At 42.8% G+C, this 14,286-nt stretch overlaps 1 protein-coding gene across 1 annotated transcript; it reads left to right on the top strand.

The window, feature by feature from the left end:
• Positions 1-5,992: 5,992 nt before the first annotated feature.
• Positions 5,993-13,307, top strand: PCLAF (PCNA clamp associated factor). Its single transcript, XM_083413230.1, has 4 exons — positions 5,993-6,178; positions 9,220-9,297; positions 10,707-10,869; positions 12,758-13,307. Exons 1-4 carry the CDS (start codon positions 6,127-6,129, stop codon positions 12,819-12,821), a joined length of 357 nt encoding a protein of 118 aa, XP_083269356.1. The 5' UTR covers positions 5,993-6,126; the 3' UTR covers positions 12,822-13,307.
• The last annotated feature ends 979 nt before the right edge of the window (positions 13,308-14,286 follow it).

Genomic DNA, 14,286 nt, shown 5'->3' with positions numbered 1-14,286 from the left:
GAAATGGAAGCAGAAAATTGGGATAAAAATCCCACAGAAGGAGATGCCATTCTCACAAGTTCTTACCCTGATGCCGTTCCAAAGGCTCAGAGTTCTGCTCAAGCAGTTTCCATATTCTGCAAGGGGTGGGGAAATGGTGCACTGTGTCTTGTGATGTTCCAACTGCCTTTCTTTTTTTTCCACATACACAAAGGAGACAGTGATCTGTGGGCTGAGCTGGCCTTGAAACCAGCAGCAACACCAGCAGGGGGAAAAGGAGGCCTCCTGTGGTTTCCTTCCCTTCACATATTTCAAAGCATTGCCTGTGCTACTTGGTAAAATGACTATACACCTCCTCTCTTACATATACAAAGAGTAACTGCTTAATTCGTGATTCACTGCTCTGAAGTGCTTTCTGGCCTGGTTCTAATCAGTCCAGTCTATAAAGCAATATTATTGTTACGTGCTAGTGTGTGAAGTTCAAAAAGACAAAAGCATTATTTTATCTTTTTTTGCCAATTCATATCATTGCACTTTTTTTCTTTTGTGCATGTCACACATTGAGATATGGCAGTAAGTTCCCTGTATATTGAAGTTCCCTATTGAAACAGGAGCCGAAATAAATTTGGAACAAATGTATACATCTTAAGTAAACAATGTTACTACTGTATTCATATGCTAAATGTAGCAAGCAAATTTCGACTCCAAAGTCATTTTAGATGAATGGGAAGCAAGTTTACCATTACCACATTTTCAGTATGTCTTAGTTCTACCCAGCCATGAAGGAAGGCAGCTGACGGACCGTTTGGGTAGGAGAGACGTGTGGCTAGGGCGCGCTGCAGCTGGGTGAATGCCACCCAGCATTTTGTCAAACCCCCCCCCCCCCAGTATTGACACCTGGGGCGGCCCGCACCCCTTTCCTCTGCCCCGGTTCTACCCTCCTACAAGCACATCACTACAGTCTGAAAACCACCCCGCTCAGAAAACTCCTTAGGAATTTCACTAGGACAGAGCTTTCCAAACTTTTCACGTTGGTGTGTGCACACACTTTTTAGACATGCATCATTTTGCAACACAATAATTCAGTTTTACTAGCAAACCGCCAGAGGTTAAATTAACCTCTTTCCAGCCCTGGGAGGAGTGCAGGGAGTGTTCATGCGACACACAGCCAACACACTAAAATGTCATGACACACAGTTTTGAAAGCTCTGCATTAGGAGGATAGTGGTGATTCTCTTCCTGTATTTAACTCATAGCAACCTGGTAAGGTAGGCAATGTGGATAGATAGCCACCCTGGCAATATATTCCACATGCCAAATGTTTAACCAGTTCAACAGTCAACCCACTCAACCAAACTGCCTACCAAATTTGAACTGTAGCAGCGCAGTGCTTCTTTCCAAAATGGTTTGATTATTGTCTAGGGAAGGGTAGGTCCAAAGCCTGAAGTGGTCACTGTAGGAAACAACATGCTGGTATAGAAAGCATGTTGTCTAATCTAGTAGGGCTCTTCTTATCTTCCTTATCCTTAAAATAATAATGTGAGAGTTAGCTGAGAGTTAGCAACTTGTCCAAGGCTATGTAGTGAGCTTTGCGGAAGTTCATCCTAGATTCCATACACACACAAACAGTACTAACATCCCTCTCTAGCATGCCTTGTTCCACGTGTGCATTTAATATGCACACACAGGACAGAACATGGAAGAGACTGACTGAATGATTGAATGAACATTGCAGCTCCGGCTGACTTCTCAACTGCAGTCCAATTAAAGCTGGAGAGTAACTTTAGGTGGTGCACCAGGTCAACCAAATAAAAACTGGGCAGTGTTACATAGCGATGACGTACTGTAGATCTGTTATGGTCTAAGTAGAGAATCCCTTTGTCCATGCAGGAACCAACATATGATATTTAATCTGTATCATCCTGACAGCACACGAAGATGTACCTCAAGGGCCCTTTTTTGAGTGCATGCTGTTAAGTTCTGATTGGTTGCCATGTGCAGGAGATGGGGCTTTCGTAATGGTGGTCCCAAAACTAGTGTATTACCCCTGAATACCAATTGCTGGAAAACATGAGAGGGAGAGGGCTACTGTGCTCATGTCATGATTGAGGACTTTGCAGATGCTAAACTAGTGGGTAGGTCTTTGGTTTGGTCCCAGGCCACAGAGAGGTTAGGCTGGCCTCAACTAGAGCCAGGCCTTTTTCGGCTGCCGTTCCAATCTGGTGGAACACTCTGTCAGAAGAGACTAGGGCCCTGTGGGACTTGATATCTTTTCGCAGGGCCTGCAAGACAGAGCTGTTCCACCAGGCCATTGGCCAAGGCACAGCCTGACTCCCTCCTTTGGCAATCTTCACAGAATTTTAGCTTAATGGTTGCCATCATTTTGAGTTGAATTAATTTTTACAATGAAATGTTTTCAGAATGCTGCACTATTTTATTGTTGTTAGCCACCCTGAGCCCGGCTTCGGCTGGGGAGGGCGGGATATAAATAAAATTTTTATTATTTATTAATTATTATTATTATTATTATTATTATTATTATTATTACTGTATTATTATTATGAGCTGCTTCCAGCTCTGGCATTTGGGTAGGCCTATTCATGGGTAACATTAATTTATACCATAATAGTTTGTGCCCCCAGAGTACCTTCTTATACAGGTATTATTATTATTATTAATTATAATATCTTATTTGTACCTCTAATCTGTACATGCGTTCTGAAGTGACTGTTTTTCTCTTGTACCTTGTGTCTCATGCTTTATATGTCACTTTGTGAGGGCTTAAGCTACTGTAAAAGGTCACAACAAAATAGAAAAATAAGAATATAATGCTTTCAAACCATTAGGTCATATTACACTTTAAACTGGAAGGACATTTCAAAACGAGCATCTAAATGAGCATCTACATTAAGAGCTAGCAAATCCAAAAAGTTGATGAATGTGTTGTGAGAACAACTGTTTTGTCTGCCCTGAACTAAAACTGTTAGCCATTAATAAAAAGCACCCTATTTCTCAGGTCTTGAATTAGAAGGACAGAAATAAATTGTGTCATATTTGACTGTGCATTGTAGGGAAATATCTCAACAATCAGTTTGTTTTGCTTTATATATCCAATGTGTTCTCTCTGTGTGTGTTATAGATTGCCCATCTCTTCCCTCTTTCAGTCACTTTTGTGGTTCTGACGGAATGTGTTACTTAAGGGCAGCTCATTCCACAACAAGCAAGTTAAATACAATTGTTATTCTTGTAATCTTGTTGCTGCAGATTACTACAATTACTCTTTGGTAAACGGCACTAAAGTGCTCTAATACCAATTAAGTCACTTTAACAAAATAATGGGAATGCCAAAGTGAGCTTAAATTGGCTTTATATCTAATTAGCTCAGCTGTATTTGGTTTTGAATGGAACCATTCAAGATAGATAATGGTAAGTATTTAACACCTGTAAGGTTTGTATTCAGTAACAAGCAGGGATGCACACAGCTGAAATCAGGAAGGTGCTTGTACCAGCCTTAATTCATGTTTAAATTTCATTTATAGTTCTAGTTACAGGTAGGTAGCCAGTAAACAAAAAATTCATTCCAGTAGCACCTTAGAGACGAACTAAGTTTGTTATTGGTATGAGCTTCATTTGCATGCAAACTTCTTCAGATATACTGAAACAGAAGTCACCAGACCCTTATATATAGTGAGAGGGCGGGGAGGGGTATTACTCAGAAGGGCAGTGGGAATGGGTGATTGGCTGATAGGTGTGGTAAACCTGTTGACGACTGTTAAGCACTGCAATTGGTCTTACAGGAAAAAGCAAGGGGTGAGATGGCTAAAAATAGCTTTATCATGTATAATGAGATAAGAATCCAATCTCTCTATTCAGACCAGGTCTCTCCATGGTTTTAAGTTTAGTAATAAGTTGCAATTCAGCAACTTCTTTCCAGTCTATTTCTGAAATTCTTTTGTAATAAGACAGCTACTTTGAGATCTTGTATAGAATGTCCTAGGAGAATGAAGTGTTCTTCTACTGGTTTCTCTGTCTTGTGATTCCTGATATCAGATTTATGTCCATTTATCCTTTGATGTAGGGTTTACGCATCTAGTTGCAGAAGTCTCACTGAGTTCAACGTGGCTTGCTCCCAAGCATGTGAGAGCTTTACGTCTCTTGCAATGAAAGCACGAGTCTTGTGATACCTTAAGACTGACAAATCTATTTTTTTAAAATTGAATTTATATACCGCCCTATACCTGAAGGTCTCAGGATGGTTCACAGAACAAAATCAGAATATAAAATCACAATCAAAATAAAAACAACCCAAAAATGCCCCACCCATTTATTATGGCATAAGCTCTCATTGGGACGCGGGTGACACTGTGGGTTAAAGCCTCAGCGCCTAGGACTTGCCGATCACATGGTCGGGGGTTCGAATCCCCACGGCGGCGTGCGCTCCCATCGTTCGGTCCCAGCGCCTGCCAACCTAGCATTTCGAAAGCACCCCCGGGTGCAAGTAGATAAGTAGGGACCGCTTACCAGTGGGAAGGCAAACGGCGTTCCGTGTGCTGTGCTGGCTCGCCAGATGCAGCTTGCCACGCTGGCCACGTGACCCGGAAGTGTCTGCGGACAGCGCTGGCTCCCGGCCTATAGAGTGAGATGAGCGCACAACCCTAGAGTCTGGCAAGACTGGCCCGAACGGGCAGGGGTACCTTTACCTTTACCTTTTAAGCTCTCATTGACTAGTGACCGTTCCACTAGATACACAAAGTGTTGTTCTAAGTTCTATACACATGTTGGGGTCAAATTCCAATGAAATGAAACAAAAGATAAACTGTGAGAATCCAGGCCAAATTTAGGTCTGATGAGGCCCTAAGCTACTGAAGGTAATGGGGCCCTTTATATGTCCAACTGACCTCTGTCAACAACAAATTGGTTTTTTTGTGTTGAATATATGCTATATCGTAATTTATGGACCCAATAGGTATCTAAAGCCATTTGCACATAACTAAATATGTATTTTATCAAAGTAAGTGTTGAACCGAAATGCAATTAAGAAGAGGTATATTTAAAACGCTGTTGCTGTATGTAGGCTTTATTTTATTTGTTTTTTTATATTTTGGAAATGTACACTTTTTTTCCTTTAATTTTTTGGGGGTCCCCAAAAGAGTGGGGCCCTAAGCTATAGCTTGTTTGTTGTTGTTTAGTCGTTTAGTCGTGTCCGACTCTTTGTGACCCCATGGACCAGAGCATGCCAGGCACTTCTGTCTTCCACTGCCTCTCGCAGTTTGGTCAAACTCATGCTGGTAGCTTCGAGAACACTGTCCAACCATCTCGTCCTCTGTCGTCCACTTCTCCTTGTGTCCTCAATCTTTCCCAACATCAGGGTCTTTTCCAGGGAGTCTTCTCTTCTCATGAGGTGGCCAAAGAATTGGAGTCTCAGCTTCAGGATCTGTCCTTCCAGTGAGTACTCAGGGCTGATTTCCTTCAGAATGGATAGGTTTGATCTTCTTGCAGTCCATGGGACTCTCAAGAGTCTCAAGAGTCTAGCTTGTTGTGTCTAGCTTATAGGTAAATCTGGCATTGGGAGAATACGTATGCAGAATAACCTCAGTGCCTGCCCGCTTTCAGCAGCAGTCGTGGGTGAGACCACAACAACTAATCCGCTGCTGAGCCAGTTCACACCACCAGTGGGACAAGGAACCCGCTGTTTCGATCCATGCCCAAACGGTCAGGTATCGAACTTGCAGGGCAAGTTCTGAGTTAAAGGCTTTGGAACGCCTTTTCTAAAGAATGAATGGCGAGCGAGACCCATTCATCCCCCGCTGCGCCGCCCCCCCCCACCACGCCCACGCCCAGCGGAGCAGCAATTCTGATTGGTCAGGCCGCGATTCGGCGAAAGGAGTTACATGTACCAAAGTTCTAAAAGCGACGGCGTTCTCTGATCAAAACGCCAGCCGCGGGTTTGCTTGCGATTGGCCAAACGGCTTTCCCGCCAGAGCCAATGGGAGTGGGGCGCGCGCGCGGGAAGGACAAAACTTGGCAGCTTGAAAGTCTCGGAAGCTAGAAGACTGCGCGGGTCTTTTCAGTTATAACGGGCGTTGCTGCTGCTGCTGCTGCTGCATCTTGCAGTCTGATTCTGCTTTTGCAAGCGGCCGTTGCAGGATGGTGCGGACCAAGGCGGACTGCGGCGGGACCGGTGGAGCCTACCGGAAAGGTAGGGCATATGTTTTAGTGTACTTGGGTTGCAAACCACTGTGCTCATCGCAGGGAAACCCGGCGTCCAACGTTTGCTCAGCCGTGCAACTGCGCCTGGGTGGTTTCTGCACGCTGTCATTCAGGCTAGCCTACCTTACAGGATTGTAGTGAGAATGAAACGGAGGGAAGAGCTGAACCATACGTGTCACCCTGAGCGTCTTTAGAGGAAGGAGGGCATAAAACTTTAGCCAAGTTTCTAAAGAGTTTTTTTTTATAGTTTTTTTTAAGTAGACGGGGAGAGTGAGTCTTGTTACTGGACCGGGATTTGGGGAGGGGGGTGGAAGGTTGTTGGGAATATATTTGGATATTCGGACCGGCCCACTTCCTCCTGCATTCGTGGGGGCGCTGGCCGTGGCAAGAAAATATTCGAAAGCATCGTTAGATAAAACTGCGGGTGTCTTTGCAGCTTTCTAGAACTAAGCTCCAGACTTGCATTACTCCTGCATTAACCTTGAAGCCCTGGGGAGATTTGAGTATGGCAAGTTGTGGGATGGTAGGAAATGAATAATCTTCAGCGTTTTATGGTTCCAAGTGTTTCCTGTGCATTAGCTGTGTTGCAATCCTTACCGCAAGATTATTTGGCATTCTTTTTCCCCCCTACTTGGCCTTGGAAAGGTTGATGCTGAGATGGACTACCATAGGGCGGGATATAGGATTCGAAAGGGCCATTGCCTTTGGCCAAGTGTCTTCTGCATGTTCCTTCCTATGTGGGCAGACATGATCTTATTTCATTGCAGGTGTGCTATGAGCTAACGCTTTAAATTTCCTGTAGTGCTCTGGACACCTCATTTAGATACAATCTGGAGCATTGTGAGATCCATTAAACTGTTTTTTTAAATCAGTTGGTGTTGGAGGATTAGGGCAAATATCTGCACTATAAATGTCTTATTGGGACCTCTGCAGCAACCTATCCTAAGGTCAGCTAGTGAAATAACGGCCACATTCACATCAAACATTGAAAGCACCAGGATACCACTTTAAGCAGTCATGGTGCACCTCAAAGAATTCTGGGAGCTGTAGTTCAAGGGTGCTGAGAATTGTTAGAAGACCTCTATTCCACTCACAGAAGTACAATTCTCAATGGGGCTTAACCAATCCCTCTTTACATTGAAGGCTGGGAATTGTTAGTATCCCTTTATTCCCCTCTGAAAGCTATAACTCTCAGCATCCTTGACAAACTACAGCTCCCAGAATTCTTTGGGGGAAACTATGACTGTTTAACAGTGGTATTACAGTACTTTAAATGTATTGTTGCACACCACCCCAATCTTTGAACAGTTTGAGATTCCAGGAGTTCCAGGGTTTGTGTTTGCTTTTGGAATGAGGCAAAGCAGACACTGTGGTGTCTTTAGAATAAATGGTTTATTTATATCTCTATACAGCACCCTGAAGGGGTCTTCTTTCTCCCATAGCCACAGTCTTGGATCAAAACAGGACTCTCTTTTTAAAGTAACTTTTTATTGGGTTTTATAAACAGGATTTATAAATGATACCGATAAATAGAGTAAGTCTCATGTAAGTTAAAAACCACAGAAATGGCACAATAAATTTGAAGGAATCTCTACAACATTATTATTGGTTAATGTACAAGTACTTGGTTCATAGTTTAAATAAAAATTATATCAACAGGGAAACAGTTTAAAACAGACAACATTCAACATCCCACAGCTAAAACGCCTAATCAGGAGGCCTTTTGTCTTTCTAACTAACAGATAGTTGAGGGAGGGGGCCCCACCCATTTGCCTTCTGGCACAGAGCCACTCCCCTTGTTCTCATACTGAGGCTGGATCTAGACACATCAAAGATGCATTTCAGTTTGCAAATTTTGTATTAGAAATCGGGTTAGCAAAAACGGAACTCCACAGCGCCATCTGGTGTCAGTGTTAGAATGCATAAAGAACACATACTGTATACGTAAAGTGTTTTTTTCTTTGCCAATGTAGCTAAGTGCTTAGGGGGCCATTACCTGGCTGGCGTTGCTATTCCAACTATTGAATATCTGCTGGATCCAGAAATTAAAAGAGGGCCCAGGCATTCAGTCTCCCCTCCCCCCCCCAACTCATAACAGTATGGTGTGAATGTGGCCAGTAACAGAGGCGAGCCCTGAACTGGAGACTTCTGGACATGTTTAGCTTCTTATCCTCTCTGCTAGGTTGGCTCTTATCTAAATTTAGGGATGGTGATTGTGGTAGGGCTTCCATTTGTGCTAGAGTAATGCTTGGTAATAAGACGCGGGTGGCGCTGTGGGTTAAAGCCTCAGTGCCTAGGGCTTGCCGATCGAAAGGTCGGCGGTTCGAATCCCCGCGGCGGGGTGCCCTCCCGCTGTTCGGTCCCAGCGCCTGCCAACCTAGCAGTTCGAAAGCACCCCTGGGTGCAAGTAGATAAATAGGGACCGCTTACTAGCGGGAAGGTAAATGGCGTTTCCGTGTGCGGCTCTGGCTCGCCAGAGCAGCGATGTCACGCTGGCCACGTGACCCAGAAGTGTCTTCGGACAGCGCTGGCCCCCGGCCTCTTTGAGTGAGATGGGCGCACAACCCTAGAGTCTGTCAAGACTGGCCCGTACGGGCAGGGGTACCTTTACCTTTACCTTAATGCTTGGTAATGGGGTTTATTGTTCACCTATAGCTGTGCTGTGGTTTAAATGTGTAAGCAGTTTTACTTGAGAAGTAAAAAGCCCTGTAGCTGGGCTGTGATTCTGCATGCCCTTTTCTGGGATTAGGCCCTGCTGAACTCAGGGGAACTTGTTAGAATGCATGTATAGAGTTGCACGTATGGTTGGCACTGCAATTCAACCTTGCCTTCCTGTGAAAGTTGGTTGGGAGTCCACATCTCCATGCATGTGCTATGTGCCTTCCAACCATTGAATTAACTACAGCCAGACCCCTAGGGTAAAGGCTTGTTGTGCTGGTATCAAGTAGACTTTAGAATCAAAATCTCTTCCTTTCTTTGTGGGTGAAGTTCCTGAAAATATCTAACCCTTTTCTTCTCCTACAACCCTAGTGGTGGCTGCCAGGGCTCCACGGAAAGTGCTGGGCTCCGGAAATGTTGATGTGGGCTCCTCTCCTACTTCACGGAAAGGTGAGCAAAGGGGTGAGGGCAGCAGGGTTTGAGTCTTGGCTGCCTTTTATGTGGCTTGGGGTGTGTGTTGTGGATTACCTGCTTTAAAAACAAAAACAGGGATTCTCTGATCTCTGCTCAGCGACTTCCTTCGTCACGTCTGGAAGACAGCACTTTGGTAAATATGTAATGCCGCTGATATCCTAATTTTGGTTAACTTCTGACTGGATAGTGCTCTGCTGCACAAGAATTTGGTGTTTACCAAACAGGGCAGTTAATTCTGGAACCATTTGTCATGATGCAAGAGTGCTGCAATAAGTTAAAGGCTCCAGTGTGCTTGAATTCTCCAACAACAGAAGAAGCTGCTGTTGTGTTTTCCCTGCTCTGGCCTTGCATAATTTTAATTAGTGAAGTGAGGTGGAACATTTTCATGCACTACTTTCCGTAACTGATTTTCCAGTGTTGCATTTTTCCATACAAAAAGTTCCCTTTTGTAAGTTCATTAGCAACAATGAATTGATGCCAACTGCAAATACAGAATAATACAAGATTGGCAGTTTCAAAAGCATAGTACAGTGGTGCCCCGCAAGACGAATGCCTCGCAAGACGGAAAACCCGCTAGACGAAAGGGTTTTCCATTTTCAGAGGTGCTTCGCAGGACGAATTTCTCTATGGGCTTGCTTCGCAAGACGAAAATGTCTTGCGCTTCTTGAGGGTTTTTTTCGCTCCCCAACCCCTTTTTCTAAGGCTCTAAGCTGCTAATAGCCTTTTAGCAGCTAATCCGCTAATCCCTTAAGCCTTTAATAGCCGCTAATAGCCGCTAAACCACTAATAGCGCTAATCCACTAATAGGGTTGTTTCGCAAGACGAGAAAACCGCTAGACGAAGAGACTCGCGGAACGGATTAATTTCGTCTTGCGAGGCACCACTGTAGCTTGAGAAACCTTGGTGCTCTGTCTACAACGTTCAGTTGATGAGTTGCATTTCTTCCCCTTTGACTGTTACTTCTTGAATAGTTTGTATCTGATGTGTACCATGCACCCAAGTACGCACTGAACCCAAGGAGTCCATTGTGGTTTGAGATCTAGGCTGCAGTCCTAAGGCACTTGAGTATAAGACAGACTGCAGTACTGTGAACTGTGGCATTTAGTGACTAAACTTTTATGGGATTATGCATTTCAAATCATTTGAGTTTTGCTTTTCACAGACATGTTAGAATCTGGCAAATAGTCACATTAATCAATGCTCTTTCGTTAAGACTTCACTGAAGATGGGTAAAACCACCTAGCAGCTTATTCCTCATGCTCTAGGTTTCCTGTCTTTTATGCAGATTTCATTTTTGGATTGAAGCTTTTGCAGTTAATGATCTTGGGTGTGTTGAGTTCTTTATGATTGATCAGCGCTGAAGTATTTTTAACCGCATTTTGCAGCTGAAAGTAAATATGCTGGTGGCAACCCAGTGTGTGTGAGGCCAACACCGCCGTGGCAAAAAGGAATCGGGGAGTTCTTCACACAGTCCCCAAAGCATTTGGAGAAGGAGAACCAGGTCCCTGAGGAGCCAGGATGCAGTGGAATAGGAAAGCACAGAAGAAAGTAAGGAAGGAGATCTGCCAAAAATAAAATAATACTGTAGCTGGAAAGTGCAATGTGATAAGCCATGTATTCTATTGAGCTGTGAAACATTCCTATGGGGATTGAAGGACCCATTTCAAATTTAGCTGTTGAACAAGCTGAAACAAGGGGTTGCCTGGGGTGAAATGGGAAGGTGCTACCTTGCACGGCACCCGCCTCCACTTGTCCCTGCTGAAGTCTCGCTGATTAAGGTTGTGCGATTGTGGTTTCCGGTGAGATCGTACAAGGCCTCTGCTCAATTTTGTGCGGCTCTCCTATGATCTCACAGGAAGCTGCTGCAGCCACTTCTCTGGTGGTGCTGGGGGAGTCTACTCATGGCGGCGCCCCTTGGATTCTGCTGCCTGAGGCGGCTGCCTCAGTCTGCCTCCTGGACAGGCTGGCCCTGAGCTGATATAAAGTTTACAATTTACATTCCCAAGTTGCTCACTTGCAGAGACTTCTGCTTCCACCCACAGATAAGAGGTTAACTTTAGGTTTCCTATTACCCATAGCAAGAAGGACCATTAGTTAAACTAGATCTTTGTCCTAATTAAACTCCCTTCCTCAGCATGACCATTTGGTAAAAGCTGTTGGGAATCATGGAGAACAGGAGCAAAATTTTAGGTTTTTAAGTTACTTCAACATATAAAATACACATAAATTTTGCTTTGTTGCTTTTTATGTATTGCTCTTAAAAACACATTCATAGTTTCCCAGCAGAATTTAAGAAAGGCAGCCTTTTATACAGAAGTGGGCTGGGTTTGATTTAAATGATTCCATACTAGGGAAGAAGCCTTTGGCAGTCACTTTCTGAGTCCATTGTCATGATGATCACGATCCTCAGTATCCATTCCATTACAAAAGGAGGGCTGTTGAATAATCTTGTTAAACTAATTTGTTATCTTCAGTTAGAATCTAGATTCCAGGGGCTGAGCACCCTGCGTTAGGATACTTTAATCCCTGCTAAAGGGCACTAGCTTCCTAAATATAGCTGACTTGGATGTATGGTATTTTAATAAATGAGAAACACGAAACATGAATAACTTGTTCTAAATAGATGGGGGCAATTGGTATTGGTAGCTGGAGATGTAGAATGTAGCAACTGATACAGGAAACTGTTCATAAAATCTCCAATGCTTTGCATGGCCCCATCTATTTGCATTCACAATGTTTTGGTACTGGGATGCTGAGAATGCAGGCCATGAATTGTTCTGTCTAGCCTATTTCAAAAATAACCTGGGGTATAAACTTAAATGTTTGCAAAAGTGCCAGGACTTGTGGATTCCCTATAACATTTTACTATGTTTTTATATGTGCTGTAAGTCAGATGGACGGGTACAAATTATTATTATTATTATTATTATTATTATTATTATTATTATTTATTATTACCTCAGCAGACATACTGCATCAGGCAAAACGTTCTGGCTGGCAGTTGGGCAGAATTACCTATCTCATCTAGAGCACAGAAATCTTTGTCTCCACAATGTTTGTTTTCTCCAATGTGTAGTGGTACATTGACAACAGATAAAACATTATTGTGTTTTTAATAGTTCTGATAGGAAATATCTGCAGTGTTGTCATCAATGTTACAATCTCTTAAATAATTTGAGGCTGTGACCCCTTGGTAATCTTGATCATTTATTCATGCCTAGACTCATCATGTTAATATATACTTTTTCATGTTATACAAAATGAGAAACTTTGAAAATAATTTTTAAAAAACCTTTTAAATTGTTTAATCGTTTTTAATAAAAAGAAAAGAGGTATATTACTATAGGAGTTAACAATTCCGTATATACTTAACTAATATATAAATAAACCGCTGTATGGTTGATTTTTTGATGATAAAAATCTCTCCTCTCCACAGAGCTCGCCCTTTGTCTCCTCATCCTGCTGAAGACGGATCACCTTCTGAAGATGATCAGATGTGATCAGATGCCTTGCCTCTTCTTCTGACGGATCTTGCCATGCTCAATGTTTGTGGCAGCTTTGTGTGTAAATCTGTATATATTGCATGTGTTTTGGTTTGAGTACAGGTCTCTAAAAACCTAGCATGCCGTTCTGTTTACTAAAATAACCTAAAACTTGAATGACTCTAAGGGAATTGAGAAAACTAGTATTTCTTGGGAGCTTAGCTACCAATCGAGCATTGCAGTGTTGAGTAAGTAGTAATCATGGGGTTTGTGTTAAATGGTGTGGTTTACTTCTTTCTGCACTCCCTAAAGTTCTGTGCCATATGAGTGCTGAAATGACTGTATTACCTTTTTAAAAAACCTATGTTTGTATTTTGATGCAATTCATTACCTTGAATTGATATGTCTTGGCCTCTCTTTCTGAGTGTTAGAGAAGGGTGAAACTGAAACTCCAGCTATTTAAACCGGGAACACCAAAAAGCATAATTTGTAATAAAATAACTTCCTGAGTTTTCTATATTGTGCATTTTTATTCTGACAGAGCCGGAGTGTGGTCCAGAGGCAGTAGTGTATGTCAATAATGGCAGTAGTGATAACATCAGAGATATAGTGTAAATGCCACTGAAACAAATTATATTCAAATTTTTTCATTGTGTATTCCCTCCCTGCACTTTCAGGATATACTTTGCTTATTCACATACTGGGACTCGTGTCAGTGTTCTAGTTCTTATGCTTTAACACAGTATGAGACAGCGCTTAACATGTATGGAGGGAAGGTATAGTGGGAATAGAATGAGATGTATTGAACCAGAGAAAAAAGTTTGAGACTCACTGGATTAATCTGATGAGCAGGGTGAGGAAGAGATCTGCACCCTCATTGCTGCCCTTGGGTGGGCAGAGACTGAAACCCTTTGCCCAAACCAGCACAAGGGAGGTCAACATCACCATCTCAAACAAATAAGTGAGTTCAGTAAAAGAAAAGAAAAGAAAAAAAGAAAGAAAATTATTTGTTGCTGCTGCTGACAAATTATGGAGTCACGAGAAATCACTTGGGATTTCTTGAGGATACAAGCTGTGGGTTAGCCACTCTGGTGTTGTATAGTCAACACAAGGGAATAGCTTTTCCTTTTCCAGAAGATAAGATGTTGGTTTACAGGGTTGGCAACCTGCTTCTTCTGTAACCCTGCTCTATTTTATTTATTTTGAATCATGCTATAATAAGCCATATGCCACATTTAGAAATAGGCACATGAAAAATCTGCTAGCTAAATCAAAGAGCTGGATTATTTTTAAAGAAGGTTTCACCTGACAGCCAAGAATTCCCTGATCAAGACAGTTACTATTTGAATAGCTGTACCAGAAACTTCAAATGTTTACTGAAAAGTTTCTTGGTGAATAAAAAAATAACAAAGATGTGGTAGTAGTCCCGCTTGGACTACTGCAATGCGCTCTATGTGGGGCTACCTTTGAAGGTGACCTGGAA

Source organism: Podarcis tiliguerta (assembly GCF_965153285.1).
Source record: "Podarcis tiliguerta genome assembly, chromosome: 14".
Taxonomy (NCBI): domain Eukaryota; kingdom Metazoa; phylum Chordata; class Lepidosauria; order Squamata; family Lacertidae; genus Podarcis; species Podarcis tiliguerta.
This window is presented reverse-complemented; position numbering and strand designations above follow the sequence as displayed.

What these genes read in the sequence shown, in the direction of transcription:
- PCLAF (XM_083413230.1), top strand. Translation starts at nt 6,127, where the DNA reads ATGGTGCGGACCAAGGCGGACTGCGGCGGGACCGGTGGAGCCTACCGG. An exon ending in CTCTCCTACTTCACGGAAAG is followed by an intron (nt 9,298 to 10,706) that starts GTGAGCAAAGGG and finishes CGCATTTTGCAG; the next exon opens with CTGAAAGTAAATATGCTGGT. An exon ending in ATAGGAAAGCACAGAAGAAA is followed by an intron (nt 10,870 to 12,757) that starts GTAAGGAAGGAG and finishes TCCTCTCCACAG; the next exon opens with AGCTCGCCCTTTGTCTCCTC.